Source organism: Notechis scutatus, chromosome 1, assembly GCF_049901735.1.
Source record: "Notechis scutatus isolate UNSWTSFEM ecotype Mainland chromosome 1, rNotScu1.2, whole genome shotgun sequence".
Classification (NCBI taxonomy): Eukaryota; Metazoa; Chordata; class Lepidosauria; order Squamata; family Elapidae; genus Notechis; species Notechis scutatus.
The window spans coordinates 1,258,537-1,284,580 of record NC_142009.1 but is presented as its reverse complement, the minus strand read 5'-3'; the positions used below and the strand labels follow the sequence as shown (position 1 = coordinate 1,284,580).

At 62.0% G+C, this 26,044-nt stretch overlaps 1 protein-coding gene across 1 annotated transcript in view; it reads left to right on the top strand.

Moving 5' to 3' along the window:
* RTN4RL1 (reticulon 4 receptor like 1) overlaps positions 1–20,359 on the top strand; it is a 31,113-nt gene extending 10,754 nt beyond the window's left edge. The window contains 2 exon segments of the mRNA XM_087955604.1: positions 18,991–19,923; positions 19,926–20,359. Of these exon segments, the coding sequence (XP_087811730.1) occupies positions 18,991–19,923; positions 19,926–20,233 (1,241 nt within the window). The 3' untranslated portion in view covers positions 20,234–20,359.
* The last annotated feature ends 5,685 nt before the right edge of the window (positions 20,360–26,044 follow it).

The following is a 26,044-nucleotide window of genomic DNA, read 5'->3' as shown; positions in this document are numbered from 1 at the left end:
CGGAGCAGATGCTCCCCACGGGGGTCTCAGGACCCCGGCAGCTGCTGGCCTTCCTGCCTGGAGGGGCCTTCAGGAGTTGACCACAGAGGCCTCCCGCAGGGCTCACCCCCCGTCTGCCGTCTCCTCCCGGTGGCCTCCGCAGACGGATGGTGAGGCTTCCATCTTGCCCTTGGCAGAAAGGCCCCTTTGGTTCTCTGCCGTGCCAACTGCAGAACGGGCCCCTGACTGCCCCCCTCAGGGGTTGGGGTCTCCCAGGAAAGCCAGAGGTAGCTGAGGGGGCTGCGGAGGGTGGAGGGCGAGGGGAGCAGGTGGGGTTCCAGAGCCTGCCCTGCCACAAGGGTGGCCTCACCCTCCATGCTGCTCCTGCGAAGGCAGGCAGAGCTCCTCCTGCTGCCATGCCTGTGGGCACCTCGGACCTTGCAAGAACCAGGGCCTTCAGGGCAAGGGCCTTTCCGGGCTGATGCCTCTCCCGTTGGGCACCTAGGACCCCTCTGGCTGGGCCTTATCGGCTGCCCCGTTTGGCAAAGTGGGGCTGCCTGCACCCACCAGGCCACCTTCTCCCCCCAAAACCCATCGTTTGGCACGAAAGGTTTGCCCATCGCAGGCTGCCGGGTCTGGGGATGCACTTGACCTGACCAAGGTGGGCTGGCTTGTGCTGCCTTGCTGGGAGGCCCTTATTCAGCCCCTGGAGGCTGCAGAGACTAGCTTGGTTTTCCTGGGTGCCCTTGGACTCCGCTGGTGCCCCAGTCGGCAAAAGTAGGAAGAATTGAAGTCCTGCTGCTCGCTGGAGAGTCTCTGAGCTGGGTGGTTTTCTTGCAGACGTCACACGGCCCAGCTAGGGAACGTCATCAGTGCGAGGGAGGCTGGGGTTTGCTTGCCCTGCCCTGCCAAAGGAGACCTACAGCTTCTGCAGAGGCTTTCAGCCGGCAGAGAGCAGTCCAAGGTGGCCGAGCTGGGCTGGGGGCTGATGCAATGGAGCACCTTACCCCCCACTGGCAATCTGATAGAATGGGATCCATGCTGGGCCTGCGGGATGCAGGGACCCCCCCCAACAGCTCCCCGATTGGGCACCCAGCGGCAGAGACTGACAGGAGCCTGCTCCTCTGCACCCCTGGGCTGCAGGCTGAAAGACAGGGGTGGAGCTGCCCCTCCCGCCCCCAGGGCAGGCCAGGCAGAGGGAAGCAAAGCGTAGCCCGGCTGTGCAGAACCCCCTCCCTGCAGGGGCAGATGCAACACACACACACACACACAGACACACACACAAACCCGCCACTTGGCCTCTCTTCTTGCTGGCAGCTCCTCTCACCTCTGATCGATAGAGCGGGGAAGCAGCACATCAAAACAAGGTGAATATTTCATGGGATCCAGGGAGAGCTTCTCCCCCCCCCCCGCCCACCTGCCTCCCCCTCCCACCTGCAGCCGCAGCAGCTGCTCCTCAAGGAGGTTGATCCGTCAGGGCCCAGCTTTGCTCCTCTGCTGCCTGCTTGCCTGCAGCCCCCTCCCCAACTCTCCCATGGATCCAGCCAGCCTCCCCTGCCTCTGGTCCCACCGTCAGCTCTAGGCAGGCTCCGGCCCCTGACCCTTGGCCCCTCCTGGCAGCCCCCCATCCCAGAGCAGCTTGGCCACCAGAGCAGCTGCCCCAGTGTCCAGATGTGGGGAGGGGGCACTGTGCACACACACCCCAGACCAAGGGGCCTGCTTCCTGGACAGAGTCCCCTCCCAGACCTCCCCCTCCCCCGCACCTTCCTCAGCCTGGGTCTCCAGAAGGTGGGACTGCAGCTCCAGGCTGGCTGAGGATAATGGGACCTGTTCTTTCAGCAAAGGTGGGGGACCGGGTGGCCCTGAGGATGCCTGGCAGCTGTGAGGACAGAAGAGGCTGCTTCACTGCCCTCCTCCTCCTCCTCCTCCTCGGTGGCCAGGCTCTTCCAGGGCTGGCCATCTTAACCATCTCCCTAAGTGTGTGTGTGAGGGGGTGTGTGTTCTTTGCCCCATGGCTTGGAGGGATGGGAGCAAGCGGCAGAGCCCAGATTTGGGGGGGCAAAGTCAGGATGGCCCCCGTGCCAAGGAAGCTGCCACAGCTGGGGGGGCAGCTCCTCCAAGGGAGTGAGGCCCCCCATCCCTCAGCCAAGCGGCTCAGAGGAGCAGTCGGGGAGGGGCCCAGGGAGTCCTTGGCTCTCTGCAGCCCAGGAAGGGCCCCTCCGGCCTGCAGCCGTGGCAGGAGCCAATCCAAGGGCCCTCTGCAGCCCAAGAGCCCCCCCGGCTCAGCCCCCTGCCCCTTATTCCCGGGGTCAGCCCTGGGGTCTGCCTGCCAAGGGAGCGCTTGCCTCCAGGGGAGGGGGCAAGGCGTGTGTGGGGGTGCACCCTGAGCCAGAGGGGTCTCTGGTGGCTTGAGTGGCAGGAGGAGGGCACCAGGGCGGCCAGCTGGCTTTGTAGGAGGAGGAGGAGGGAGGGCGGCTGTTGACATGTTTTTGAAGCAATTTCTGATCTGATATCTTCACTAGATTGAGGTTGTAACCAGGTTTATTGTTTAAGCCTGCTGGGATTTCACTGGGAGCGTCTGCTGTTTACCCAGAGCCATTTCATTGGAGAAAACAGCAAACAGACCTGCATTTCAATCTGGTTTTACCTCCTGCCTCCCTTTGGCAGCCCTTGTGAAATATGGGCTGGATGAGGCCGCAGGCTGATTAATGGGCCAAAGCTCTGCAGGGCGGAGGGGCCAGGAGGGGCCAGGAGGCGCAGCCCACGGCCCACTGGGGGAGATACGGGGGTCTACCAGGGGGAGCCGCAGGAGAGGAGGGGAGGCTGGCAGAGGTAGTTGGGGGGGGGAGAACAGGGGCTGGGCAGCAGACAGAATGAAAGGGATCTCAGAGGTCATCCAGTCTGTCCCTGGTCTAGTGTAGGCATGCAGAATCCCAGAGAGCATCCACCCTGGGGAAACGCCTGGTCCAGCTGCACAGAAATTAGGGCTGCCCATCACCACAGCCTATGCCAAGGCTCAGGGAGCCCTTCCCACCAGGCCTTTGGCCACCTTCTTGGCTGGAGATGCCCAGTTCCCCCCCTCCCCCACTGATGCCACAAGGGTGCTTCTTCTGCCACCTTCCAAAGGTCTGTTCTCTCTCTCTCTTTCTGGCATTTAGATGGCACTTAGCGCCCCCCCCCCAAAAAAAAATCTGACAGTGAAGCAAATATAAAATAGGGAGAATTAAAAGGGGGGAGGTTAATCCAAAGGCCACCAGCCCAGGGCTGCCACTGTTCTGCCCCAGCCTTAGCAGGAGCGAGAAACCGACTCCTTGTCAGGGAAAGCCCCTCTTGATTTCCCTCTTGTGAATTTAGGGCGTTCACCCTCCGAAAAGCCCAGGCAAGGGTCCTCCAAGGAGTTAACTGCGGTACAGACCTCATCGGTTCCTTGCAATAATAAGTTCTGTGGCATGAACCACAAGGAGCAAACTCTCCAGAAAGACGAACTCTTGTCTCCTACGACAGCCGTTCCCCTTTCCTTCTATTTATTCCGGGGGTGGGTGGGTGGTAGTATTCAGGGTCCATGTGTCCTTTGCTTCCTGAGTCGACCCCTTGTCCTCCATTATTCCCCTCTCCAAACAGCTCTGCGCATACGTGCGTCTGGAACAGGCCCCAGCTGTTCCTCCTCCCCACTCATCTCAGCCTCCAAAGGCAGCTGCCTCTGGGAAATGTCAGACGGCCCTGGCTCTGTCTCTGCCTCCCACGCAGAGGACCCATCAGAGACGCCAGGACTGGCCCAAGGGTTCCTCCCCAACCTCCTCATCCTCAGATTTTGCCCTGTGGCCGGTCAGTGTGGACAAAAGGCTGCGGGACAGTGCCCAGCACATGACGGACAAACTCCAGGTTTAAAAGGTTTCACCATCATCGTCACTGTCATCATCCTCACAGCAAGAATAATATAGAATTATGTACAAAAATAATGTATGTATTAAATTTATCTGGCCCCGCAAGCGCGACTCAGGGTGATAAAAATATAATAAAATGGTGTAGGGTCTCCCGCTTGGGCGGGGGATTGGACTAGATGACCTACAAGGTCCCTTCCAATTCTGATTGTCTGTTATCTGTTAGTAAATAAAGACAAGAATCGCAGCAAAGCAAGGTAGATATTTGCAACTCGTGAAACTTGCTTATCATGTAGAACTCTCGGCTACAAGATATTAACCAATTACATTAGGCTTGTCAACAATGGGCAATGCAGCCAACAATTCTTTGTGCAACTGCAGTACAGGGGTGGGATCCGACCGGTGTAACTACTGGTTTGGTGATTTTACATTTTGCGCAGGAAATAAAGGTCAGGTAAAAGCCCGGGCGGGCGGGCTGGCCAAAACAGCAGCAGACATAGAGCCGGTTCTGTGTATGCTCTCTGTTTGCTGCTTTTCAGAGCACAGAACCAGTAGAATCCCACCTCTGGAAAGACCCCCCTCTGACATGCCTCTGCATGGGTGTGTGTGGTTTGTGTGTGTTTGTACACCCAAACTTTTCCCCATTGAATAAGAGGAAAGTTTCAGACTGTCAGCAGTTTAATAAAAGGACCCCCCCAAGCACCCTCCCCCCCAAAAAACAGCTGCTCGGCTTGGGAACTCCTGCACTGGATGCAGTCCCCAGCCTGGTCCTGTGGCCCCCTCCTTCTTGAGCCCCCCACCCCCCGCAGGTGAGCCAGAGCGGAGGAGGCCAGAGAGGGGTCTGTAGGGGCTGCCCTGCCCCCTGCCATCTGGCCAGGGCTCCCGTACAGATAATCTCTGCCAGGCAAATGATGCCATGGTGTGTCTGGTGCATCTATCACACCTGCGCTGTGACAAGGTAATTTTTATCTGGGCTGTTTATTCCTCTGAAGGAGCTACTTGTAAATTCTGGGAAGAATCCCTCCCTCTGCATGTGACAGAACCAGCACAGGGCCATTAATCCGGCTTCTGAGGAGGTGGGGAGGCAGACCCAGCACAGCAAGGGAGAAGACTGGACAGCACTCACCCCACCGAGACCCCTTCCCTCCTGGCCAAAGCTGGGCCAGATTGTGACACACACACACACACACACACACACACACACACACACAGGTCAGCCAAGCCAAGGCGTCTGCAAAGGGGGGTGGGGGCTCCACTGTGTTTGTGGGTTGGGGCCCACATTCCCCCAGGAAGCGCCAGGGAGGAGGAGCTCCTGCTGGCAGCCATGGGGCACTCGCAGCCTGGGAAGACCGAGGGCAGCAGGGGGGCAGCACGGGCAGCCAGCTAATTTAGGAGTTGCCCAGGATCAAGGCCACCAGTAGGGGCTGGAGCTATTGTGGGCACAGGAGAAGCCCCTCCCACCCCAGCTTGCAGATCTTCCCCAGAACTGCAGCTCCACCTCCCCCAAGCCCTGTCCCAGCACTGGTGCCCCATCCCCAGGCGGCCAGGGGTGCCAAGGGGCCACAACCCCACCTGTAGGACGGAAGCGAGGGCCGCTGCGCTCGGTGCCTCCCAAGCCCAGCAGCTCAGGGGACCAGGGGAGCTTCCCACCACCCTGCCCTCACTCGCACGAGGGTCGCCGTCTCTCTTCCGCAAAGGCTGTGTGTGTGTGTCTTCACTTGGGAGGCCCCGGCTAGGGCGCACCGCACCAGCGACCCATTGTAAATCCCCCGTGTCGTCCCCACCCCCCCCGCCTCTATTTCAGTGCCGGGCGAACCGGCCGCTGGGCAGAAGCGGAGGGGTCCCGGAGTCAGCTTGCAGCCGCCGCCACACCCGGGCCTGGCTTGGGCAGCAGAAGTTGTTTTCCAAGCTGCAAACGGGTTTTTTGTGCAAAACATCAACAAGAGGCAAACGGCTCCCGCTGCTTTCGGTCTGCCGCTAATTCAGCGAGTTGGAAGGCGGGAAGAGAAGCCGGGGGCTGCCCTGCCGGCCGGCGCCTTCCTTTGGCAAAGCAGCAGCGGCGGCAGCAGCAGCAGCAGGCGGCCCAGGCCGGACCCCGGGCACGACCGGCAGCGGCTGCTCTGCCCGCGGCCCCCGCCGGCCAAGGGAGCGGCGTCTGCTGGCCTTTCTCGGGCTCGGGCGCTGCGGAAAGCCTCCGTCCTTTCCCAAAAGGCCCCGGAGCGAGCGAGGCCCGGCGGGTTTGGAAACGGCTGGCAGGCCGCTCTCTGCAGGGACGCCTCCCTCACGCAGGAGCGCAGAGGATGCGGAGCCCGAATGGCGCTTTGGGGCCGGACGCTGTTTTGCTTTCCCCGCGGTCTCCTTGGTGGGCTTGGAAGGTTGCGCTCGCTCCGGAACGAGCCTCTTTCGCTCCAACAACACACCCCGCCCCCCCGCCGCAAAGGTGGAGCTGCCGGGCACGAGGAGGGGAGAGAAGGGGGCATCCAAATGCCTGCTGGTTTCAGAGGACCAAGGGGGGGCCGGAATGGAGTCGGGCGAGGGGGGCGGTCCTGGCTGGACGGCGCGTGCTCTTCGAGGAAAGAGCGGGAGGGGAAGGCAGCTAGGGAGGGGGCGGCTGAAGGGGCCCAGCTGGATCTTCCACCCCCGCGGGCCACCCAGGCCTTCACTGCGTCCCTCCCCCCACCGGGCTTGAGGTGCTAAGGAGCCCGGACTGCATTGCTGGACTTTGGATGGATGGCTCTACGTTCCGCCTCCCCCCCCCCCTCCTCCTGGGGCAGTTTCTGAAAGGAGGGGGGGGCGGCTGCCCACCATCCCAACTTCTGGCAAGTGACTCCTGTGCCCGCCTTGGTGAGGCCCTGCAGAAAATGTTTCCCCAGGAATGGATCCTGCCTGTGCTGGGAAGCTGCAGGGGCCCCGAGCGTGGCCCCAAGAGAAAAGGGGGGGCAAGGTGGGCCCTGGATTGGCAGCTGCTGCTTCCCATTCAGTGACCCCCTCCAGGCTCCTTTGTGGGGCACCAGGGTGGCTGTGCCCAGGGTTCAAAGGCACACAGGACACCTGCTGAGCCCTCCCCCTCCCATGTTCTTGGTTGGTCCGCAGTTTTAGCCGCTTTCCTGACTCCGCCAAGGCTTTCTGGGGGCCCCTTGGCTGAAAGTGAATGGGTCAGGCTAGATTGCCCTGGGGCTCCGTGGGGCCCTCCAGTGGGGGCCCCAGTTGGGTCAGCCGACAGCCTGGGGCTATGTGGCATAAAAATAAGATCCTGGATTAATGTTGAATGGGTGGGGGGCATTTATGTCGTGTCCCCCCCCCTTTTAACCATTCCAGGCATGCCAGAGCGTTTGTGGTGCTCCGTCTTTGCTTAAAAAGCGAGGCGATTCCCTTTCCACAGGATTCCTTCCTGGAAGAGCATATGATACCTGAGCCTTAGGATCTCAAGCAGAAGAATATTTTACCTAAGAGGGTTTATTGTTTGGCTACTAGACTTTCCTGGTTTAATCCTGAATACTCGCCCGAGAGAAAGTCTGTCTATGTGATCGACAGCAACTGGAGATCACCCAGTCGGTCAATCAATCCTGGTGCCCAGCTGGCCAGTTTGACTGGGCCAGGGTAGTGCCCAGGCCCACCAGCCTCAGGGCAAAGAGGCTCGGCCATCCACTGCCTGGGCAGCCCAAGGGGTGCAGGACAGGCTGGATCCCGAAGAGCTGGGCAAACATCTGCGGATTTCATCTGCTGCTGCTTACTCCCGCCCCCCCACGCACCCCCCTAAAGATGGAGAGCAACTGCTGCTTCAAGATCTTGATGCCCAAAGATGCCAGCCACCAGATGCCAGCTGGAAGGTGGTGTCTGCTCCTCTGCCCCCTCCCCTTACCCGCCCCCTGCAGAGGGCTGGGCCTTTGCAGCAGGGCAGCTCCTCTCAATGGTTTCCCAAGGGAAGGAGCCCTTCCCTCCCTCCCTCCCTCCCTCCTGGGCCTTCCCGGTAGGACCTGGGCTGAGCTGGTTACACTAAGCACCAACCCCGGATGCCAGGAGAAGGAGGCAGGCCATCCACCCCCGAGTTTCTAGGCCAGTGCAGGTAGCCGCAGTGGGGCCTGGGCCAGGCTGCCTTTCCAGGAAGATGGGGAGTCCTGGGCCTGAAGCAGACCCCGAGGAGGAAGGCCGGCAGAGCAGGGAGGGGCAGCCTGGCTAGTCAAAGCAGAGCTGGACCCAGCAGGCTGAGCCCTGGGGGATCCCAGGGAAGGAGGCCTGGATAACGGAGCCCTGGAGCCTCTCCCCCAGTGCAGCCCTGCCCAGACACTTCAGGCAGCCCTTCAGGGGAGCCTGTGGCCGGAGCCCCCGGGGCCTGGGGGCAGCAGCAAGTGGCGGTGGCTTTGCAGCGCCATAGGGGACCTTGTCCTGGGAGTTGAGAAGGGGCTTCTCGTTGCTGTGGGCCTCAACCGGCTTGAGGCCAGAGCAGGCTTGAGGGGCAGGTTGGAAGGTGGCCTTGGGGAGACCCTCAGACCCACTGGCAGGTGTGTGAGGGGGGGAATCCTACTCAGGTTCCTCTGTTTGTACAGATTTCCCAGGCTGGGATTGTTCAGCCTTCCGTTCCCCCCCCCCCCCCACTTCCCTCTTTATTTCCTTCCCTCCTTCTTTCCTTCCTTCCCTCCCTCTATAATGAACAGAATTTGTGGAGTTTTTCTTAAGTTTGAAGCACCGCCATAAGAATTCTAAAGGCTGTGGGTGGCACCGCTCTGCACTGCTACTCCAGGCTGTTCCCAGGGGCCGTTCTGGGAGCCCCAGTTCTTCCCAGGGCCCCTATGGGGGTTGTGTCTGCCCACCGCAGGAGATGCAGCCCACGTGGCCTGCTTTGGGTCCTTCCATCTAAGGGGCCCCAGGAGGCTGGCCTTCTGGGCCGCAGCTCCCTCTCCTTCCCCCAGACAGCCTGGCCTTTGAAACACCCATTTTCCCCCTGGGGATTGAGCCCTGGGGGGGGGTGTCTTTTGGAGCTTTTGACGGGGCCCCAGACCAGTGGGGTGGGGCTGGGTGTTGGCTATACAACCATTGAGGGAGGGGGCAGCCATACAAATGAAATCAGATCAGATCAGATCACTCAGTCAAGGATAGAAACAGATCAACATTTTTAATCAGAGCTGCACTGGTTTTCAAACTTTTAATTGCTTCCTTTGCTTTCTGTTATTTCATTATTTGCTTTCTTATAATTTTTACAGTGTTTTAATGGATGTTGTAAATGAATGAAAACTCTTGAATTTTTTATAGCATTTTTATTTATTTTCTTAAATAATACTCATTAGAAACAAGCACAACTAGCAACTCAAACTGATTGCGTATGTAATAAAATAAGTAATACAAATTAACAAATTAGATATGAAAAAAGACAGACAGTAAAAGTGGGGGAAAGAAGGAAATTCTACTTTAATCTACTTCCTTACAATACCAAAAGTCTTGTGTTGGCATTACTACGGCTTTTCATTTCATTTTTGACCTTGGCCCCCCTGGCATCATCCTCGGGTGTCCAACCTTGGCAACTTTAGCACCTGTGGACTTCAACTCCCAGAATTCCCCAGGCAGCACAGCTGGCTGAGCAAAGAGGGGAGAGGCCTCCCGGTGTGCTGCTCTACAAGGAACCAAAGTGGGGCTGCAGTGAGGCTGGGCCTGAAGGAGCAAGGGAGCGTGCTGCTGTTGTGCCAGCTTCCCTGCCCGTTTGCTTGAGGTCTTCTTAGTTGGCAGTGGAGCCCCCTAGGCGGACAGTCTGGGCACTTCAATCTGCCATCCTGGGGGCAGCTGCAGGGGTTGTGTTGGGAGTTCGTGGCCATCGGACAGCCGTGGGCCTGAGCCAGGGTATGGGGGCTTTGACCTGGAGTGCCAGGGCCACACCTGGGGCTTGGCTTTGGTCTCGGATGATGAGGGGGAGATGTCGGCATCTGTGAACGAAGCACTACCTGGTGACCCTGGAGCTGCTCCTCTGGAGCTCCCCCCCCAGCAGAGAGCAAGGCTATTGACTGACCTCCTCCCAGGCCCCTAATGGACCATTGAGACCTGGCTCTTGCCCAAGGCCCTTCCTGGGCCCAATTCCGCCCCTCCCCCGCAGCCTCTTTCTCTCCCAGGTTGCCCCCTGGCCTCCGCTGCCCCTTGGCAGCAGCTGCTCCCGGGCAGTTTTGCTGTGGGACTCAAAGGGTGCCTTGCTAAACCCTCCCCAGTCCTACCTCCCCCCAGGCTGACCTGGCCCTGCTGCTGCCGCCCACCCATCCACAAGGGAAGAGGGCCCCTGCCTCCCCCTTCCCTTCGCCCTTCAGGGACGGCAGAGCCACCTGCTCCCAGGGCCGAGGCTAATGGAGCGTCTCTGGGGCGCTGACTCCATTATGTGTGAATCAGACTGTCTGAAGGGGGCCAATCGATCGGCTGCCTGGACTCTGGCTGGCCTGCCTGGGTGATTGGATTAAAGGCGGCTAATGGGCCTGCTGCGGCTGGCTGGGGCTGGGCTGAGGGGGGGGGCTGCCAGGGCCAGTGGGCAGGCTGCACTCGCGTCGGCCACAGGCAGGCGGGGGGGCAGTGGGGGAGCTGACAGGGTCTCTCTGTTGCCTGGGGGGGGGCTGGGGGCTTCTTGGACGCAGAGCGGCCGATCCGGGCACCATCCAGGCAGGAGGCGGAAAGTGGCAAAGGGGTCCCTGCAGCTTGGCCGGGGGACCAGGGGGTGCCCTGTGTGTGTGCCAGGTTTCCAACAGATGGCATGGCTTGCCCCCTTGTTTCCCAGGAGGAGGGGGTTGCAAGGGGGAAGCTCAATCTGGTAGAACATAGATATTTTTATTTTATTTTATTTTATTTATTTATTCAATTCATTTGCCACCCGAGCAACTTTGGGCAGTTGGGCTGGGACCAGGTTGCTCAGGGTTTGCCAGGCAGTGGGTGGGTGGGCTGGTTCTGTTGTGAAGCCAAGATGCTTTCCCAGAAGGGGCCAAATCACCATCCTGGATCTGGTGCTGCACCCACAGCCCTTGCACCAGCGGCCCTGCTGGGGAGGCTTCATGGCCTCACTGCCCCCTTCTGACCTTCTTGGGCAAGGTGGCCCTGGGTGGGTGGGGGGCGGGGTGGCCTGGAGGTCAGAAGAGAAAGGCCGCTCTTCTCCCGCTCTTTTGTGAGGAGGACCAGGAAGGCCCGACTGGGTTGGGGGGTTCTCACCTCAGGACAAACTTTTCTCCTTGTGCAGGACGGCTCCTCCTAGCCCTTTCCCAGTCTGGCCAGGACGGAGGTTTCTCCCTGATCCAAGCAGTGTCTTGTGCGCATGGGGTGTGGGGAGGGGGGGGGGAGGGAGGGGGGGGGGAGGGAAGCAAAGGTGTCAGCCCAGATGGAGCCCCAGGAAGGCTGCCCTGGGCAGCGAGAGGTTTGGCTTGGCCCAGCTGGCTCCCCACGTCGCCTGCGTATTGGGGCCCAACCTGGGAATAGGGCAGAGGGTGCAGAAGGCAGAACCTGCCAGGATGGGGAGCTCCTGCTCCCCCGAACACGGAGGGTGGGGTGTCGGCTGTTGCTGCCTCTCCTCTTCCTGGGCCACCCCATCTTTTCCGGCCCCACTCCCCCCAGCAGTCTCTTCAGGAGGGGGCGGGGTCCCATGGCAGGTGCCGTGGTCTCACAGTTCTTCCACCTGGCACATGGACAGCTGGCCCGAGGGAAGAGAGGGGCACCACCTAAGAGCAGGCAGGCCACGCCACTAAGTGGCAGCCCAGAGAAAGTGCCCGGTGATGGCACTGGCCAGAGGCCTCGATCCCAAGCTTCTTTCCTGGAAGAGGAGAGCCTGGCACAGTCAAGGGCATTCTGGTGCCCCTGGCAGTGCCAAGAAGGGCCTCCCGCACATGAGCCTGGTCTTGGAAGGTTCTTGAGGCTTCCTGCCCAGAAGCCCTGGGTCCCCTTTGGCCATTCAGACGCCTTTGGGTGCCCCTGCAGGGAACGAGGGCAGCACCAGGTCCTCCCTGGCAGAGAGGTAGACTGCCACTGGCCCTGGGGGCTCTCACACGCCGGCTGCCCACGAAGACGAGGCCAGAAGGAAACGCTCCGGCCGGAGCTTCCGGGATGCCGCCGCCGCCGCCGCCTCTGTCCAGCGCAGCCTTCGGGACTAGCAGCGGGGCCGGGAGAGCTTCTTGCACGCCGAGCCCCTCGGGCCGTTGGACCCGCGGGCCTGTGGCTGCTGCCACGCGAGAAGCGGCCCAAAGCCAGCGTCGCCTGGCGCGGCCTCCCCCGCTCCGCAGCAGCCCCTCGGATGCCGGCTTAAGGCCGGTTTTGCATAAATGAGCCGCCGCAAAGCGCCTGCAAAGCGCCGAGCACAAAGCAGCCAGGCGCGCTTCAAGGGAAGAGCCGGGAAGCTGCAGATGTTGCGCTGGGGATCCAGGCTATCAGCGGCCATCAGGCGGGGAGCGAGCCGCCGCCGCCCCCCAAGCTCCAGGCGGCTCTGCTTGGCCTCCAGCCGCCGCCGCCGCCTGGGTGGGCTGCAAAGGCCTCCGGCGAGGCGCTTCAAAGGCCGCGGCGCCCGCCTGATGGACCCGCCTTGGTTTCCCCGCCCGCCTTTCCTTCAGCTGGAGCTCAGCAGCGGCGGGAATCCAAACGGCGCGCAGCACAAGGATTGGGGCAGAAGGAGAGCGAGCCCCGCTCGCGCCCAGGGACGAAACTGGCTTCTTCTGCCGCCTCAGGGTTTGGCCGCAGGCTCGGGGCGCCTTGCTTGCTCCTGGGCCAAGCAGCCCCCGGCACTCCTACCGAGGCCCCCTTGCGCGGCCCCCAGTGCGGGGAGGGATTCGGGGGGGAGAGGCCACCACAGCAACCCTCCCACCCACCCCCCGTGAAGTTGGGCCTTGGGAACTTCTTTGCCAGGCGGGCTGCAGCTGTGAAGGAGCCTCTCCGGGCTGGGAGGGGCTTTGGGGCAGGGGGAGCAAGTCGCAGGGGTACATTCAAGGCTGGGGAGGGGAGCCGAAAGGGGCAGAGCAGAAATCCCCTCACCAGAGGTTGTGGTCCCATATTGGGGGAGGGGGCAGGAACGCTCCCACGGAGGCGATGGGTCCCAGCCAGCCCCACTGCTCCTTGGAGGGTGGGCAGGAGACGCGGAAGATGCCAGGGGCCAGCCCAGCTTTTGAGCGACAGTAGGCCCTTCCCTCCCAAAGGTGGGGGGGGGGGACAGAAGGAGGGTGCCTCTTCACTCTGATGACTGCTTGGTTTTGAGGCGGCAGCAGCCCCCCCCCCCCAGGGCTGTGCAGGGAAAGGGCGTCCCACAGCTGAAATGCAACTCAGGCCAGGTGGCCGAGCCCAGGGCCTTATGCCCTGCGGGGGTGGAGGGGCTTTAAGGGCATTTGCACTGTGCCCACGTTGCACCTCCCCCCCCCTCAGCTGCTCCCCGGGACAGAGGAGCCTGGGAGGCTCTGGCCCTGGGCTCTTTCCTGAGGCACCTGCATAGGTGAACCTCGGCACGGAACCAGGTTGCCTGCCTTTGCCCGCCGAGGCCGGTCCCTCCTGGCCGCTGCTCTCTCAGGAGAGGCAGGTTGCCGCTCGCTCGTTTCTGCCAGGGCCTCTCCTGCAGTGAGAGGCCACCTGCCTTGGCAGGTAAACAAGGTGGCAAAGAGTCGGGAGCAGCAGCAGCAGCAGCAGCAGCACCTCGCATTCGCAGAGCCACCATGGCAACCGGGGATCTGCTCCAAGTCATCCCTGCCTGGCACCTGTTTGTCTCAGGGCAGTTGTGATGCCATCAGGGAGCAGAGGGCATTGCTGTCAGTGCCAGGGGCCAATTGTTCAGCTTTTGGGCTGGCTGCTGCTTCTCCCTTCAGAGGGTCACTCCAGGTGGGCCTGTGGGGGCCCTGGGAGAAGCCTTGTCAGTGCCTGGAATGGCCACTCCCTTGCAGCCTCTCCCTGGGCATCGGACCAAAGGGTCCCCTGGTTTTCCAAGACCTCCATCAGGTGAAAGTCCAGCTGCCCAGCGGAGACCCTGGGGGGGATGAAGTGCCCATTGGATTGTGCTGCCTTTCTGCTGCTGCTGCTGCTGTGTTGGTTGGCCCCTTTCCTGGCTGAGGGCGGAGGAGTCCCAGGGCCACAGGCAGGACCAGGGCCCAGCGTGTCCCCGGTATCTGGCAGGCAGAGGTGCCTGAATTTGCGCGCCTGGAGAGTGATGGAGCGGGGTGATCCGGGTGGGGTGGCTTTGAGGAAGTGGGCAGGATCCTCTGGACTATAACCTGGCCGCCTTTAGAGACCCCCACTCACTCCTGCCTTGTGGAGGTGGCTCGGGAGTGGGGCCTGGGGGGCTCCGTGCAGCAGTGGCCGCTTGGCTGAAGTGGGGGGGGCATTTTTGCCTGACGTGTAGCGGTGCATGGCCTCCTCCAGAAGCCATTGCTCGACCCAAATAATCCTGGAGAATTGGGTCCCTTCCCCACTTTCCTTTCCCAGGGAAGCCGTCGAGAAGGGGAGGTATCCCTTTGGTCCAGAAAGAGAAGCCCAACCCCAAGTACTGACTGGGCCTCGATTGCAAGGTGGCATTAACAGAATTTTTGCAAGACGGGGGGTATTTCCCTCTCCCCTCCCCTCCCCTCGTTCTCTGGGAGGGTCCCTTCCGAAGGGCTTCCCTGAGAAATGCAGATGGTCCAGCCCTGGGCTCTTCCTCCTGCCTCCCAAGGCCATTCCCACAAATCCGGACCGGAAGCCAGGCTGCCCTTCAAAAGAGCCCCGAAGAAACGGCCTCTTGGCCCTTGGGCTCCTCTGGGCTGCAGGTCAGGGGGTAGTTTGGCACGCTGGTTGGTGACCTTTGGCAGAGCTGCGGTTGGGGGGTGCAACTTGTGGCTCTTTCATTCTCTCTGGGCCTTCAAGACCCTCATCCGTGTAGTTTCTGAGCGACCAGTGGGGGTCATGAGGGGGGGCACAAGGGCTCCCCTCTTTTCTCTGTGGCCGGATCCGGCTGGCGTTGGCAGAGGGGGACTCCGGGGGCCCTGAAGTGGGAGGGCCATGGGGTGAGGTCATCACCCCCCAGAAATTCAGGGGACCTGGTTTAAAGGGGGCCTTAAAGCCAGGCTCCCCCCCCCCTCCGGTAAATGGGGTGAGAGGCCCCTTGTACAACGGCGGTTCTTCTGCTCCTTTTGGGATGGTTGTTATTTTCAATTTGTGGTGTGTTTAATGCCGCCCAGAGTCATCGTGCAATTGGGCAGCCTTACAAAAGAGACAAGCAGATAAAACGGGGCTGCCAAAGCCCAGCTGGCAGGTTCACGCTGCCCCTACTGTGCCACCCCACACCCAGGGCAACCCCTTGTAGGCATCCATGGTCCCCTTGCTGGGCCTCCTTTTGCCCTGGTGGCTCAGGTGGGGGCCACAACCCTGGCCAGCCAAGCAACTCGGCAGGCTGGTCCCCCCACCGGCCAAATCCAAGAGGAGTCCCTGGGAGGGCCAGCCAGGGACTTTGTGGGCCCAGCACTGGTCAAGAGGCTGGTGGCCAGTGCTTCCTCTTGAGGCAGAGAATGCCAGCCTCCCTCCCCCCTCAAGGAAGGCTCAGAAGGTCAAGACCCTGAGCAGCTTCTGCTTTGCCCAGGCTGGCTCCTTCCCTCTCCCCTCCATCGCCCTCCCTCTCCCTGAAGGCGCAGCAGCTGCCCCCTATGTTGGCTCTGGTCTTGGGGGCCTGAGAGACCCCCACCCAGGGCGCATCTGACCGGGAGATCCCGTTGTGTGAGCCCAAGCCGTTGGGCTGCAGTGACCAGGCCAGGTCCGGACACCCGAATGGCTCCCAGCCTCCCTCCTCAGCGTCCCCCGACCAGAGAGCTCATTCCTTGGAGGGGGAGGATTCTGGAAGACCCCCACCCACCCTGGTTCCTCCGCAGCCACACAAGGCCACCCTGTTGCCCAGGCCAGGAGGGGCCGGGGAAAGGAGGAGGAATCAGGAATCGGAGGCTGGGATGAGCCAGCCCCTCCCCCTCCCCTCCCCTCCCCGCCAGGCCCTGGGTGTGGCACCTGGAGCGGATCCCCTGGCACTCATTCGTCTGGCTTAGGGAAAGGGCCCTGGGGAGCCCCTGGGCTGGGCGGCCTGCAAGATTCAGCCTGTCCAGTATTGATTTTACCTATTATTACACTTCAGATTTATGGCCGGCTTTAAAATTGCCATAAGTGGTGAGCTGAGAGGGGGGGAGCAGGGGGGCTCCCCTGTGTCCTTGACAATGGCCTCCCATCCCCGCCCGCTTGCTGAGGGGGGCTGGACCCTTCACTCCCCCCACCAGGCAAGAAATGCTGTCCGCATTCTCTTTCCTGCAGCCCCTCCCTCACCGAATGCTGTCGGGGGGGGGATGGGCAGGCCGACCTCCCCCTTCACCTCCTCCTTTAGAGGTATGAATTTGGTGCCCAGCACAGCCGAGACAGACACCTGGCGGGTAACGGTCGGTCCTTCAGAGCTGCAACCAAAAGGAGGCATTGAAATTGAAACATCCGCAGCAGCAGCGGAAATAAAGCCACGGGCCAAATCCGAACTCCAGTAGTCAGGACCCATAAAACCAGGTCCTTGGGATGCCCGTCATTCACCCTGATGGCTCCCCAAAGGCCAAACCTCCAGGGAGTCCGGAGGTCAGTTTGGGCTGGAGCCAGGCCCTGCCTGCCCCTCCGTGCCAAGCTCCTGGAGCCTTTCTGGGCAACCACCAGGGTGGGTAGGAAGCGGGAGCAGCAGGTCCCGAAGGGCTTGGCCTTCTTCTGGAAAGGAGCCACGGAGCCCATCGTCCCCTGATCTGGATCGGAGGGCTGAGCAGAGACCCTCCCCAGGCCTCCCGAGGGGCTCCCAGTGGTGCCACTTGGCCGGCTGGCCTCCACTCACCCCCACCTGCCCGTGCCCAGAGCAAGCGGGCACCCTCCCCTGGTCACGAGGGGGGGGCAGCAGCCCAAGCTGGCAAGGGGAGCCCCTCCCCTTCCGACCAAGGTCTGTGGGTTCCCGGTGGGCTTTGGGGGGGGGCAGGGCAAGGGGCAAAGGGGAGCATCCTGCCCTCTGCAGTGAAGGCCAGGGCTGCCCGGGGCCACCCACCCTGGGAGGTCAGAAGGGCTATTAAGCCACAGCTTGCCTGGCCAAATTGGGCAAAGACCAAATTGCCTCATGATTTTTATGCTCCAGGCTGGCCGGGCGATTAAGGGAGGATGGGGAGCATCTGTCACTCCATCAGAAAGCCTAATTCCAAACAGCTGGCCTGCTGGTTCTGGGAGGGGCCCACCCTGCATGGCCAGGCTGGCTGTGTGGCCCCTCCCCCCTCCCGCTCCGCCAGCCCCTGGCCTCAAAGCAGGGCAGGAAAGCCCACTCAGGCCGCGAGGATGGGGGGAAGGGGGAGGAGCTGCCTGGCTTGCCTTCCTGAGGAATTGGGGGGGGGTCTGCCTTCCAGCTACCCCAGGCGACCTTTGGATTCCTTATTCCCAAACTTTTATCCCAACCACTTCCAGTCAACGCCTCCACGGGAGTTTAAGCAGGTTGAACCCACACAGAGAAAAACGTGGTGAAACAACATGGGTGTGTGTGTGTGTGTGTGTGTGTGTGTGTGTGTGTTTTCGGCTGGAAGGGTTGGCTTGGCCCTGTTGGTGCCCCCCCCCAGCCCAAGCCCCTCCTCCGCAGACAGGGGCCCTCTAGTTCCCCGGTGGCCCCCTTGACTTCATTTCCTGCCCCTTCATCCTCTGTCTGGAACTGCATGGGAAGGGCTGTGAAAGGGGTACCTCGAGGGCATCCCAACCTCTCGCTCTCTGCGCCCTTTGACCTGGAGCCATCGAGGGAGAACTGGGGGGCACAGCCCCGTGGGTTCCTCCCGGGAAAGGCTGCCTTGCCGGGGCCGGGCGAGTGAAGCGGCGAGAAAGACGCGGAGGGCAGTAAACGAGGCGCCGGGCCCGCGGAGATGCCTCCCGGGCGGAGGGCAGGACGCGTGTCCACGGCCGGGTCGACGGGGCTCCCAGCAGGCTCAACCCGGGAAGCTCCGAGGCTGCCCGGGAAGTGGTCCCAGCGGCGGAACAGCGAGTCCGGCCAGGCGGGAGCCGCTTGGCCGGGGCTACTCGGCGCCCACCTGGAGAGGCCCTGGGGAGCCGCTTCTTTTCAGCCGGCGGCCGGGCGAGGCGACCTCCGAAGCGCCCGGGAGGCCGTGTCCGCCTTCGCTCGACCCGGGTCCCGCGGTGCTGCTGCGCTGCCCACCTGAGCCGGGGCTCGGCTAAAAGGCGGAGGTGCCGCGGGGAGCCCAGCCTGGCGGTGCGGAGCCTGCAGGGTTAAGGGGGAAAAAAGGGAATTCGCGTGAAACGTACGCAGCCCAAAGCAAACATACCCCCCAAATATTTAGACAATTCTGCTCTGCACCGTGTGGGGACCAAGCAGCCACAGCGCCTGGCATTCTGGACATTGTAGTCCCAGCCTTGGGGTCAAGAGGGGAAACCTGGGGGCTTCCTTATCAGTCCGCTCCACACTTGCCTTCCCACCCCAGATAATCAAGGGGGGGTGCTGAACTTAGGGAGTAGCAGAAGAGGTCGGGGGCGTCCCCCTCCCCCCAGCTCACTTGTGCTCCCAGCATAAGTGAATATTTAATGGGGAGATTAAAACCCAAATGGCAATTAAAGGTCTTTTGCAGTCGGATGCTATAGCAACCTTGGTGCCACTTGGCAAAGGGCATTAATATTTCAGAGAATAAATAATAGATGGGGAGGGGGCCTGGCTGGCCTTGATCCTGCTCTTCTGCAGAATTCGGGGCTAGGATGGCTGAGAGGCCGTCTGGGAGGGCGGCAGCTGGTGCGGAACCGAGGGAAGAGTGGGGGTCTCCCTGGGGGGGCACCAGGGCTGGCCAATGGGCAAGGGAGGACCTCACTCCTGCTCTGAGGGGGAGGACCCTGCCCAGGAGACCAAGAGAGCAGGGGGCGGGGCTAGTACAAGTGATGGCCTGGGGGAAACACACACACACACACACACACACACACACACACGGAGGAAGTGACCCCCTGAGAGGGCTACCTTGATCCAACCTGGGAGGTGGCCTGGCTGGCTTTAGGGCACAGGAGTGGCCCATGGCCCTGGGGCAAGGGGCAGCCCAGGACAGTCAGGGGGCCAGCAGGGTCCGAGGGTGGCAGATGGGGGGGTGTCTGTCCACATGTCCCCCTGGGCTCCGCTCACTCTCTGGCCCTTCTCTCCTCCTTGCAGGGCGATACCTGGAGCTCTGCCTCTTCCTGCTCGGCTTGGCGGTCCCGGCCTTTGAGGGCTGCCCCAGCGACTGCGTCTGCTACCCATCGCCCATGACGGTCAGCTGCCAGTCGCACAACTTCCTGGCCATCCCGGAGGGGATCCCGGCGGAGAGCGAGCGCATCTTCCTGCAGAACAACCAGATCTCGCTGCTGCTGCGCGGCCACTTCAGCGCCTCCATCGTCACCCTCTGGATCTACTCCAACAACCTGACCTTCATCGACCCCAAGGCCTTCCGTGGCTTCAGCCGCCTGGAGGAGCTGGACCTGGGCGACAACCGGCACCTGCGGGAGCTGGCGGCTGAGACCTTCCAGGGGCTGCTCCACCTCCACGCGCTGCACCTGTACAAGTGCGGCCTGAGTGCCCTGCCGAGCGGGCTCTTCCGGGGCCTGCACAACCTGCAGTACCTCTACCTGCAGGACAACCACCTGGGCTACCTGCAGGAGGACCTCTTCGTGGACCTGGTCAACCTGAGCCACCTGTTCCTGCACGGCAACAAGCTCCGGAGCCTCCAGCCGGACACCTTCCGGGGCCTGGTCAGCCTGGACCGGCTGCTGCTGCACCAGAACCAGCTGCAGAGCGTCCACCGGCTGGCCTTCCACGACCTGCGCCAGCTGACGCTGCTCTTCCTCTTCAACAACAGCCTGGCCGAGCTGCAGGGGGAGGCCCTGGCGCCCCTGGCCGCCCTGGAGTACCTGCGCCTGAATGGGAACCCCTGGAGCTGCGGCTGCCGGGCGCGCTCGCTCTGGGACTGGCTGCGGCGCTTCCGGGGCTCCAGCTCCTCCGTCCCCTGCCAGGGCCCCCAGCCCTTCCACAGCCGGGACCTGAAGGAGCTGCCGGCCGACACCTTCCGGGGCTGCTCGGCCTCCGAGTCCCTGCACCAGACCCACGGGCCCCAGCTGCCCCCAGGGACCACCCGCCCCTCCTCTCTCCCTCCACGGAACAGGAGGAGGGCACAGCGGGGGGCCACGGCACCCAGTCTGGGCAGCACCCTGGATCCCGCAAGAGCCTGAAGAACTGCACCAAGAGCCGCAACCGGAGCAGCCGACCAGCCTCCCGGGGCCCCTGGAAGAGCGCCGAGGAGGCGCAGGACCTGAAGCACCAGCCCGACCTGGGCCGGCTACCCAAGCCGAAGGGCAAGTGCCCCGGGCCCCGTGCTGCCCCCAGTGGGGTCCAGCAGGCTGCGGGAGGGGGCCGGAGCTAGGGGGCCGGGCCACGCTGACCCTCCATGCTGCTGTCCTGGTCTGGACCCTGGCCTGGGGGGCGATCTTCCGCTGACCGGGACCGCCTACGCTGACCCTCCGCTCTTGAGCACCAAGGAATACTCTTCCCCCCCCCCGGGAGGGCTCGGCCGTGTGGGGCAGCCTCTGCCACCTGCCTGCCCCCCAGCCCAGTTGGAGGCTGTCCAGGGCAAACCAGGCGTGGGATTGCTCAGTCGGGACTGCCCTGCGCCCTGGGTGTGAGTGGCGTGGCGTGGGGGTTAGGAGCCATGCCAGCAGCCCCCCGCACCGGCGCCCAGCTCAGCTCCCAAAGAAAGGAAGGCACGACTGTCCCTGCCCCTCCCCAGCCGGCCTGAAGGGGCCCATCCTAAGCAGGGCTGCAGACTCTGCCCCTCCTTGCCCGTTCTCGGCCTGTGGAGACCAAGCGAGGCCCTGCAGACCCCAGAGGAGACCCGCGGCCCCAGCCTCCCCTCCCCCAACCAGCTGGAAGGAACGCCAGCTGCTCGTTCAGCTCCAGTAGGCCCGCATTGGACCCTGGCTCAGGATGCCTCTGCTTCGCCCCTGGCAGGGAAGCCCAGCCGCCCCCCTGGCCGGCCCCTCCCAGCCCCCAGAAAGCCAGGCCGGCTGGCTGGGCAGAGGGGGGCCTGGGCAAACTCTCCAGCAAAAGGCGTCTCCGTTCTTTTGTAACCTCCAAGTGTCCACGCATAAAGTAAAGCCGCTGCACAGGTTCCCGGCCTCCTTGGCCACGCGTGTCTGGCGTGATGCGTCCGGATGGCAGGGATGAAGGTGGGGCTCAGGACAGACGGAAATGGGAGCGGGTTGTGGGGGGGAGGACGGCTTCAGTGCCCGGCACTTCCTTCGGCTAAGGTGCTTCTGGCTCCCTGTACAAAGGAGCGCTTGACCCTCCCTTGGGGACAAAAGTCAGGGCGGGGAGGAAGCGGAGGGTCCAGCTCCTGCAGGGGGTGGTCGGGGGGGGTCTGCCTGAGAGTGGCTGGAAGCCATTAGGAATGCTGGTCTGGGGGCTATTCTTGGTTGGTGAATAAGGGGGAGGGGCAGCAGGAAAAGGGACCCCCTTCCTGCACTCCTGAGAAGTGCGGGGGGCTCTCCCCCTTGCAGCAGCTTCAGCCCATCTGTTTCCACACAGGGTGGGGACAAAGAGAGAGGGAGGGAGGGAGGGAGGGGCAACATCGTACAGGTGGGCCGGCCAGCCACCGAACTGAAACACAGGAAACGTAGCAGGAAGAGAGCAGAGAAAAACAGTCCCAGACTGGAAGCCCCCACCCCCACCCCCACCAGGAGCAGAGTGAGCAAGGGGAGGGGCCGACCCACTGGGCTTGGGGGCCCTGCGGCTGCGGCAGGCTCTTTCCCTGACCCGTCTGGAAGTGGGGCAGGCAGGGAGGGCGAGCTCTGGCTGGGGTCCGTTTGTGGGGCTTCGGCTTCAGGGGAGCATGTCATGGAGTGGGGGTCCCTGAGGTGGGTGGGTTCACATGCCAGGGGGGCCTCAGAGGAGGAGGGGGGCCTCAGAGCGTTGGAGGGGGCTCTCCCTTCCTCTTCAGTGGGTTTGCAGCAGGGCAGTGGCCCCCTTGGGCCTCCTCCCTTGGCTTGAGGCCCCTCCAGTCTCTGGGCCCACCTTGGTAGGCAAGCTGGGGGGCTGCTCCCCCAGCCCCAGGCATCGTCCGCTGGTCCCTGTGAGGAGCCCGGCAGCACCAGAGGCTGACCGGCCTTGTCCCCAGGGCGGCCCAGCAGCCGAGCTCCTCAGAGGGAGCCGTGGTGAGCCGAGGGGCCTCTGCTGGGCTCTCCCCGTCTCGGGAACATGAGAACCAATTTATGCCCCGGCCGGAGAGCGGGAACTGCCCCATCAATGCAACCACAGAGGCTGAAAGATGTTCCTCCCCATGAAGGAAAACAAGCCTCTAGTCCTCATCCATCCAAATACAGATACAGTGTTTATGATGGAAAATGCTGACCCTTAAGCCAGAATATACTTTGGATTTGATCTGTGATAGACTATCGGTGAGCCCCTCCGTCAATAAGCCATGGCTTAATGTAGCCATTAGCAAGAACCGACTGCGCCTCGGGCCAGGTGGGCATTTTCCCTTGAAGCACAGCAGGGGGCAAGGCGGCACGTTTGCATGGGAAGGTGAGAGGCAGGACCTGCAGGGGAGGGGAGCACAACAGCTGGAAGCAGGTGAGCCAGTCATCCTCACCAGCTCACGGGGGGGATTCAGAAGCCCACCTGGACCCCAGGAGGCCTTGTCCAGGGAGCGGCCAGAGTGGGTCCTGCCCGGAGCAGCCTGAATGGGGGAGGGCCCAGCAGGAAGGGCCCAGCTTGACTGGCAGCAGGAGCCGGGGTGTGGAGGAAGGGTAAAATCATGGCTTCAGGTGAAGGTGGTCCTGAGGCGAAGGGGGCCAGAATAGCTCTGAAGAAGAGGGAGGGCAGGGGGGGCTCCTCTAGACTGGGACATTGGGTGGGCTGCTCTTCCCGGATGGCAGGAGGAGCTTTGTTGGGGGGCCAGGAGGGCTGGCTGGGGTCTGATGGGGTTAGGCCAAAAGGGGAGCCCAGGGGCCTTGGCCATGTTCAGAAGACTCTGCGTGGGGGAGCAGGAGGGAGTGGTGGGTCTGCCAGTCTCCGTTTTGTTTATTTAGGTTGATTTTTTCTACCGCAAATGCCTGGTCTGCTGTGAGGAATCAATCTTTGTCAATGAGTGAAAAAGGCCGTGTTGAGGCGGGGGCTCATCAGGCCCCCTCTTTCCATGGGAGGGGAGAGTGAGTGGAATTGGTCAAAACAACCACCACAGCAACCCCTCTGCTGACCTGGGAGGCCTTCCATGCCCCACTGCCCAACGCTGCCTTTGTGAGTCCCACCTGAACTCAGCATTGTGAGCCTTTGGTCTGCGGAGACGTGGGGATGTTTGCAGGGGTGGGATTCTACCAGTTCGGCCCGGTTCTGTAGAACCGGTAGTGCGGCAATCTTCTGGTCTCTGGCAAAGCACGCACTCACCAGTTGTTATGCCGGTGGGATCCCCCCCATGCTCAGCTGTGGAAAGGGTGCCAGACCCAGGACCTGGGGAGGGGAGCCAGAGGGAGCTTGGAAGCAGGGGGGGGGAGGAAGGGAGGCTTTGCTCTCTTCCTCCTGCAAAATCGCTATGGGCTCCCTCTAGGTTTGGGTGCTGCTGAACTGTGGCTGGTTCAGAGCAGTTAGATGGACTTCCAGCTCATGGTGGCTTCTTCCAGGATCATAGGTTTAGAGGAGGAGGCTTCATTTAGACCAGGAATTCCCCAGGCAGCCATGAGAGTTAAAATCCAGGTCAAGAAATATGGGACAAGGTGGTCCTTCTGGGCCCTTCCAACTCTATCATTCATGACTGGCTGAGGAATCGTGGGAATTGAAGTCCGCCAGGCTTAAAGTCGCTAAGGTTGGAGACCCCTGCCTTAGAGGATCCAGCCGGGACCTCCTGCCTGGTGGGCTTCACCCCCTGGCTCTGCTCCCACCCTCTGGGGCAACCCACAGCCCTTGAGATGGGCGTCTCCCCTGGGTCTCTGCAGGCTAAAGGTACCCAGCTCCTTGGGGGGGTGGGGCTGTTCTCTGGATTCTCCTCTTAATGCAGCTCCAAATACTTTTGGCCTTTTCAGCAGCTTCGTCCCATTGCTGGCTCTGATTAGGACTCCCGGATCTGTTTGGCCACCCAGGTTGCCTTCATCCTAGGATTCTCAGGTCTTCCTGCCAGGCGCGGGGAGTTTTCCCCTCCCGCTCTCGGCCCAGAGAAAGCATTGCCAAGGGGGGCTTTTTAAACAATGACAGAGAAGTGGGAAAGCCCCCCCCCCCCACGCATGCATTGTCAAAGAAAAGAAAGAGTGAATAAAAAGAAAAGCTGCTCAGTGAATGTGAGGTGAATAAAAGGGAGACTAAAAAAAGCAAACCTTTTCCAGGGCTTTGGATCGCCCCAAAAGGGTTCAGCGCAAGGGGGACCCATGTATTCATACAGGCGCTGTGCTCCTGGGCTGCTTGTGTTTCGGCCCCTCTACACCTCTGTCTCGCTGCCTTGGAGGACAGGCATTGCCCATAGAGGACGGTTTGTGTTACACAACTAGCCTGGCGCTGACAATTTGGTCCCCGGTTCTTCTGGTAAAGCACCTGCTCTCCTCCGGATGTTTCCGGCGGCCCCCAAGCAGTCGTTGGTTTATTCCAAACACTTATCTAGTGGCCCAACACTGGGCAGCTCCCAATCAAAAGGACAGAAGTCGTATTAAAACCATAAAAATAAACACATTAAAAACAAAAATGGCAGCAAGTCATACTTCGGATTTCCAGTCATCTCATCTCATCCCAGTGCTTGGAGGGAAAGCCGGGTCTTCAGAACTTGATGGAAGGCCTGGGGGGGGGGGGGAGGTCTGCCCAGCTTCAGGGCTCAGAGTGTTCCAGGGTGGCAGGTAAAGGGCAGGCTTGCTAGCTGCCACCAGAGGGCAATAGTTAGGGGAAGGAACTAGGTGTGTGTGCCCCCTCCCCCTGCCTGACGGCAGATGTCCTTGGGGAAGGGGTCCCACAGACAACCTGGCCCTGGGCCCTGCCAGGCCTTGACCTTGAATTGCACCTGGAAAGAAACCAGAAGGCTGTTACAGCAGCAAACCTCTCCCCCTCCCCCCGCGGGGGCTCAGCTGCCCCCTCCTCAAAACTCTGCCTTGCTTCAGGACCCTCCAGTCCTGCCCAGAGAGCAGGAAGGCTGTAGGCCCCAGGCCTTCTGGCTGGGTACCTCCCTGCGCCCAATGGGGAAGGGGACAGGGAGGCCATGAGTGGGCCTGGTCCCAGTTGGTCTTCTGGGACTCCAATTGCCACCTGGAGGCGGCTGGTCGCCTGGTCTGTAGCCCCTCCCGCTCTTGACCCTGGGTGGGTGGGAGGGAAGTTAGGGACGCCCAGTCAAGGGAGGGAGGGGGGGCGTTCTGCCCAAGCAGGTGGCTCCTGTGGGGCTGCAGGTGCTCTGGATCCAATAAAGCTGTGGGGTCCTCGGTGCTACCTGAGTTTGGTTGTTTTCTTGCAAACATTTCTTTACCAAACTGGGCAACATCATCAGTGCTCTGGCTCCTTCACCGCAGGGCTGCCTCCTCCTCTTTGGGCCTGGCGAGGCCTGAGCCACAGGACAGCCGGCCGCCATTTGTCCCGCAGCGCTCCAGGTTGACTCCAGCCATTGGTTGCCGCCGCTTCCCTGGGCCAAGCATCAGCAGAGGGCACGATGAGGCCCCGTGGGTGGGACTGTCTGGGGAGGGTGGGGGGTGGGGTATAATTTGGGGCAGCATCCCTCATTCTGGAGTTAAACAGGCCGGGGGCCCATTTCCAGACTGAGGGGGCTGGGGAAGTGGGCAGCCCAGCTGGGCCTCGGCTTGTGCCCGGCGCAACCCACAGAGCGGGGCCCCAGATAGTCGGGGTGCACCCAGAAGAACCGCAGGATCCGACCTCGGCCGGGCTCCCACTGGAAGCTTCCATGGCTCAGTGCCAAGGCTGGTGGACCTGAGTCCCTGGATCAAGGCCCCAGCCGCCCGCCAGGCGCCTTTCCCGGCTCAGAGAGTGGGGAGCCTCGGGCGTGGTGGGCTGCAATGGGGCCCAGAGGCAGGGGGTGGGAGCCCATGGCGGCCCCCGACCCTCCCAGCGCCGCCTTCCCCTTCGGCGCCCCTGGTGGGCTTGCAGTCTCGGCCGCGTCCCCGTCCCCCCCCCTTTCATCTCCTGCCTTCCCGGGGCTGCTTATCATTTTAATAGGATGCCGTAAAATAGGCCAGGACGCCACGCGCAGAAAATGGATCCA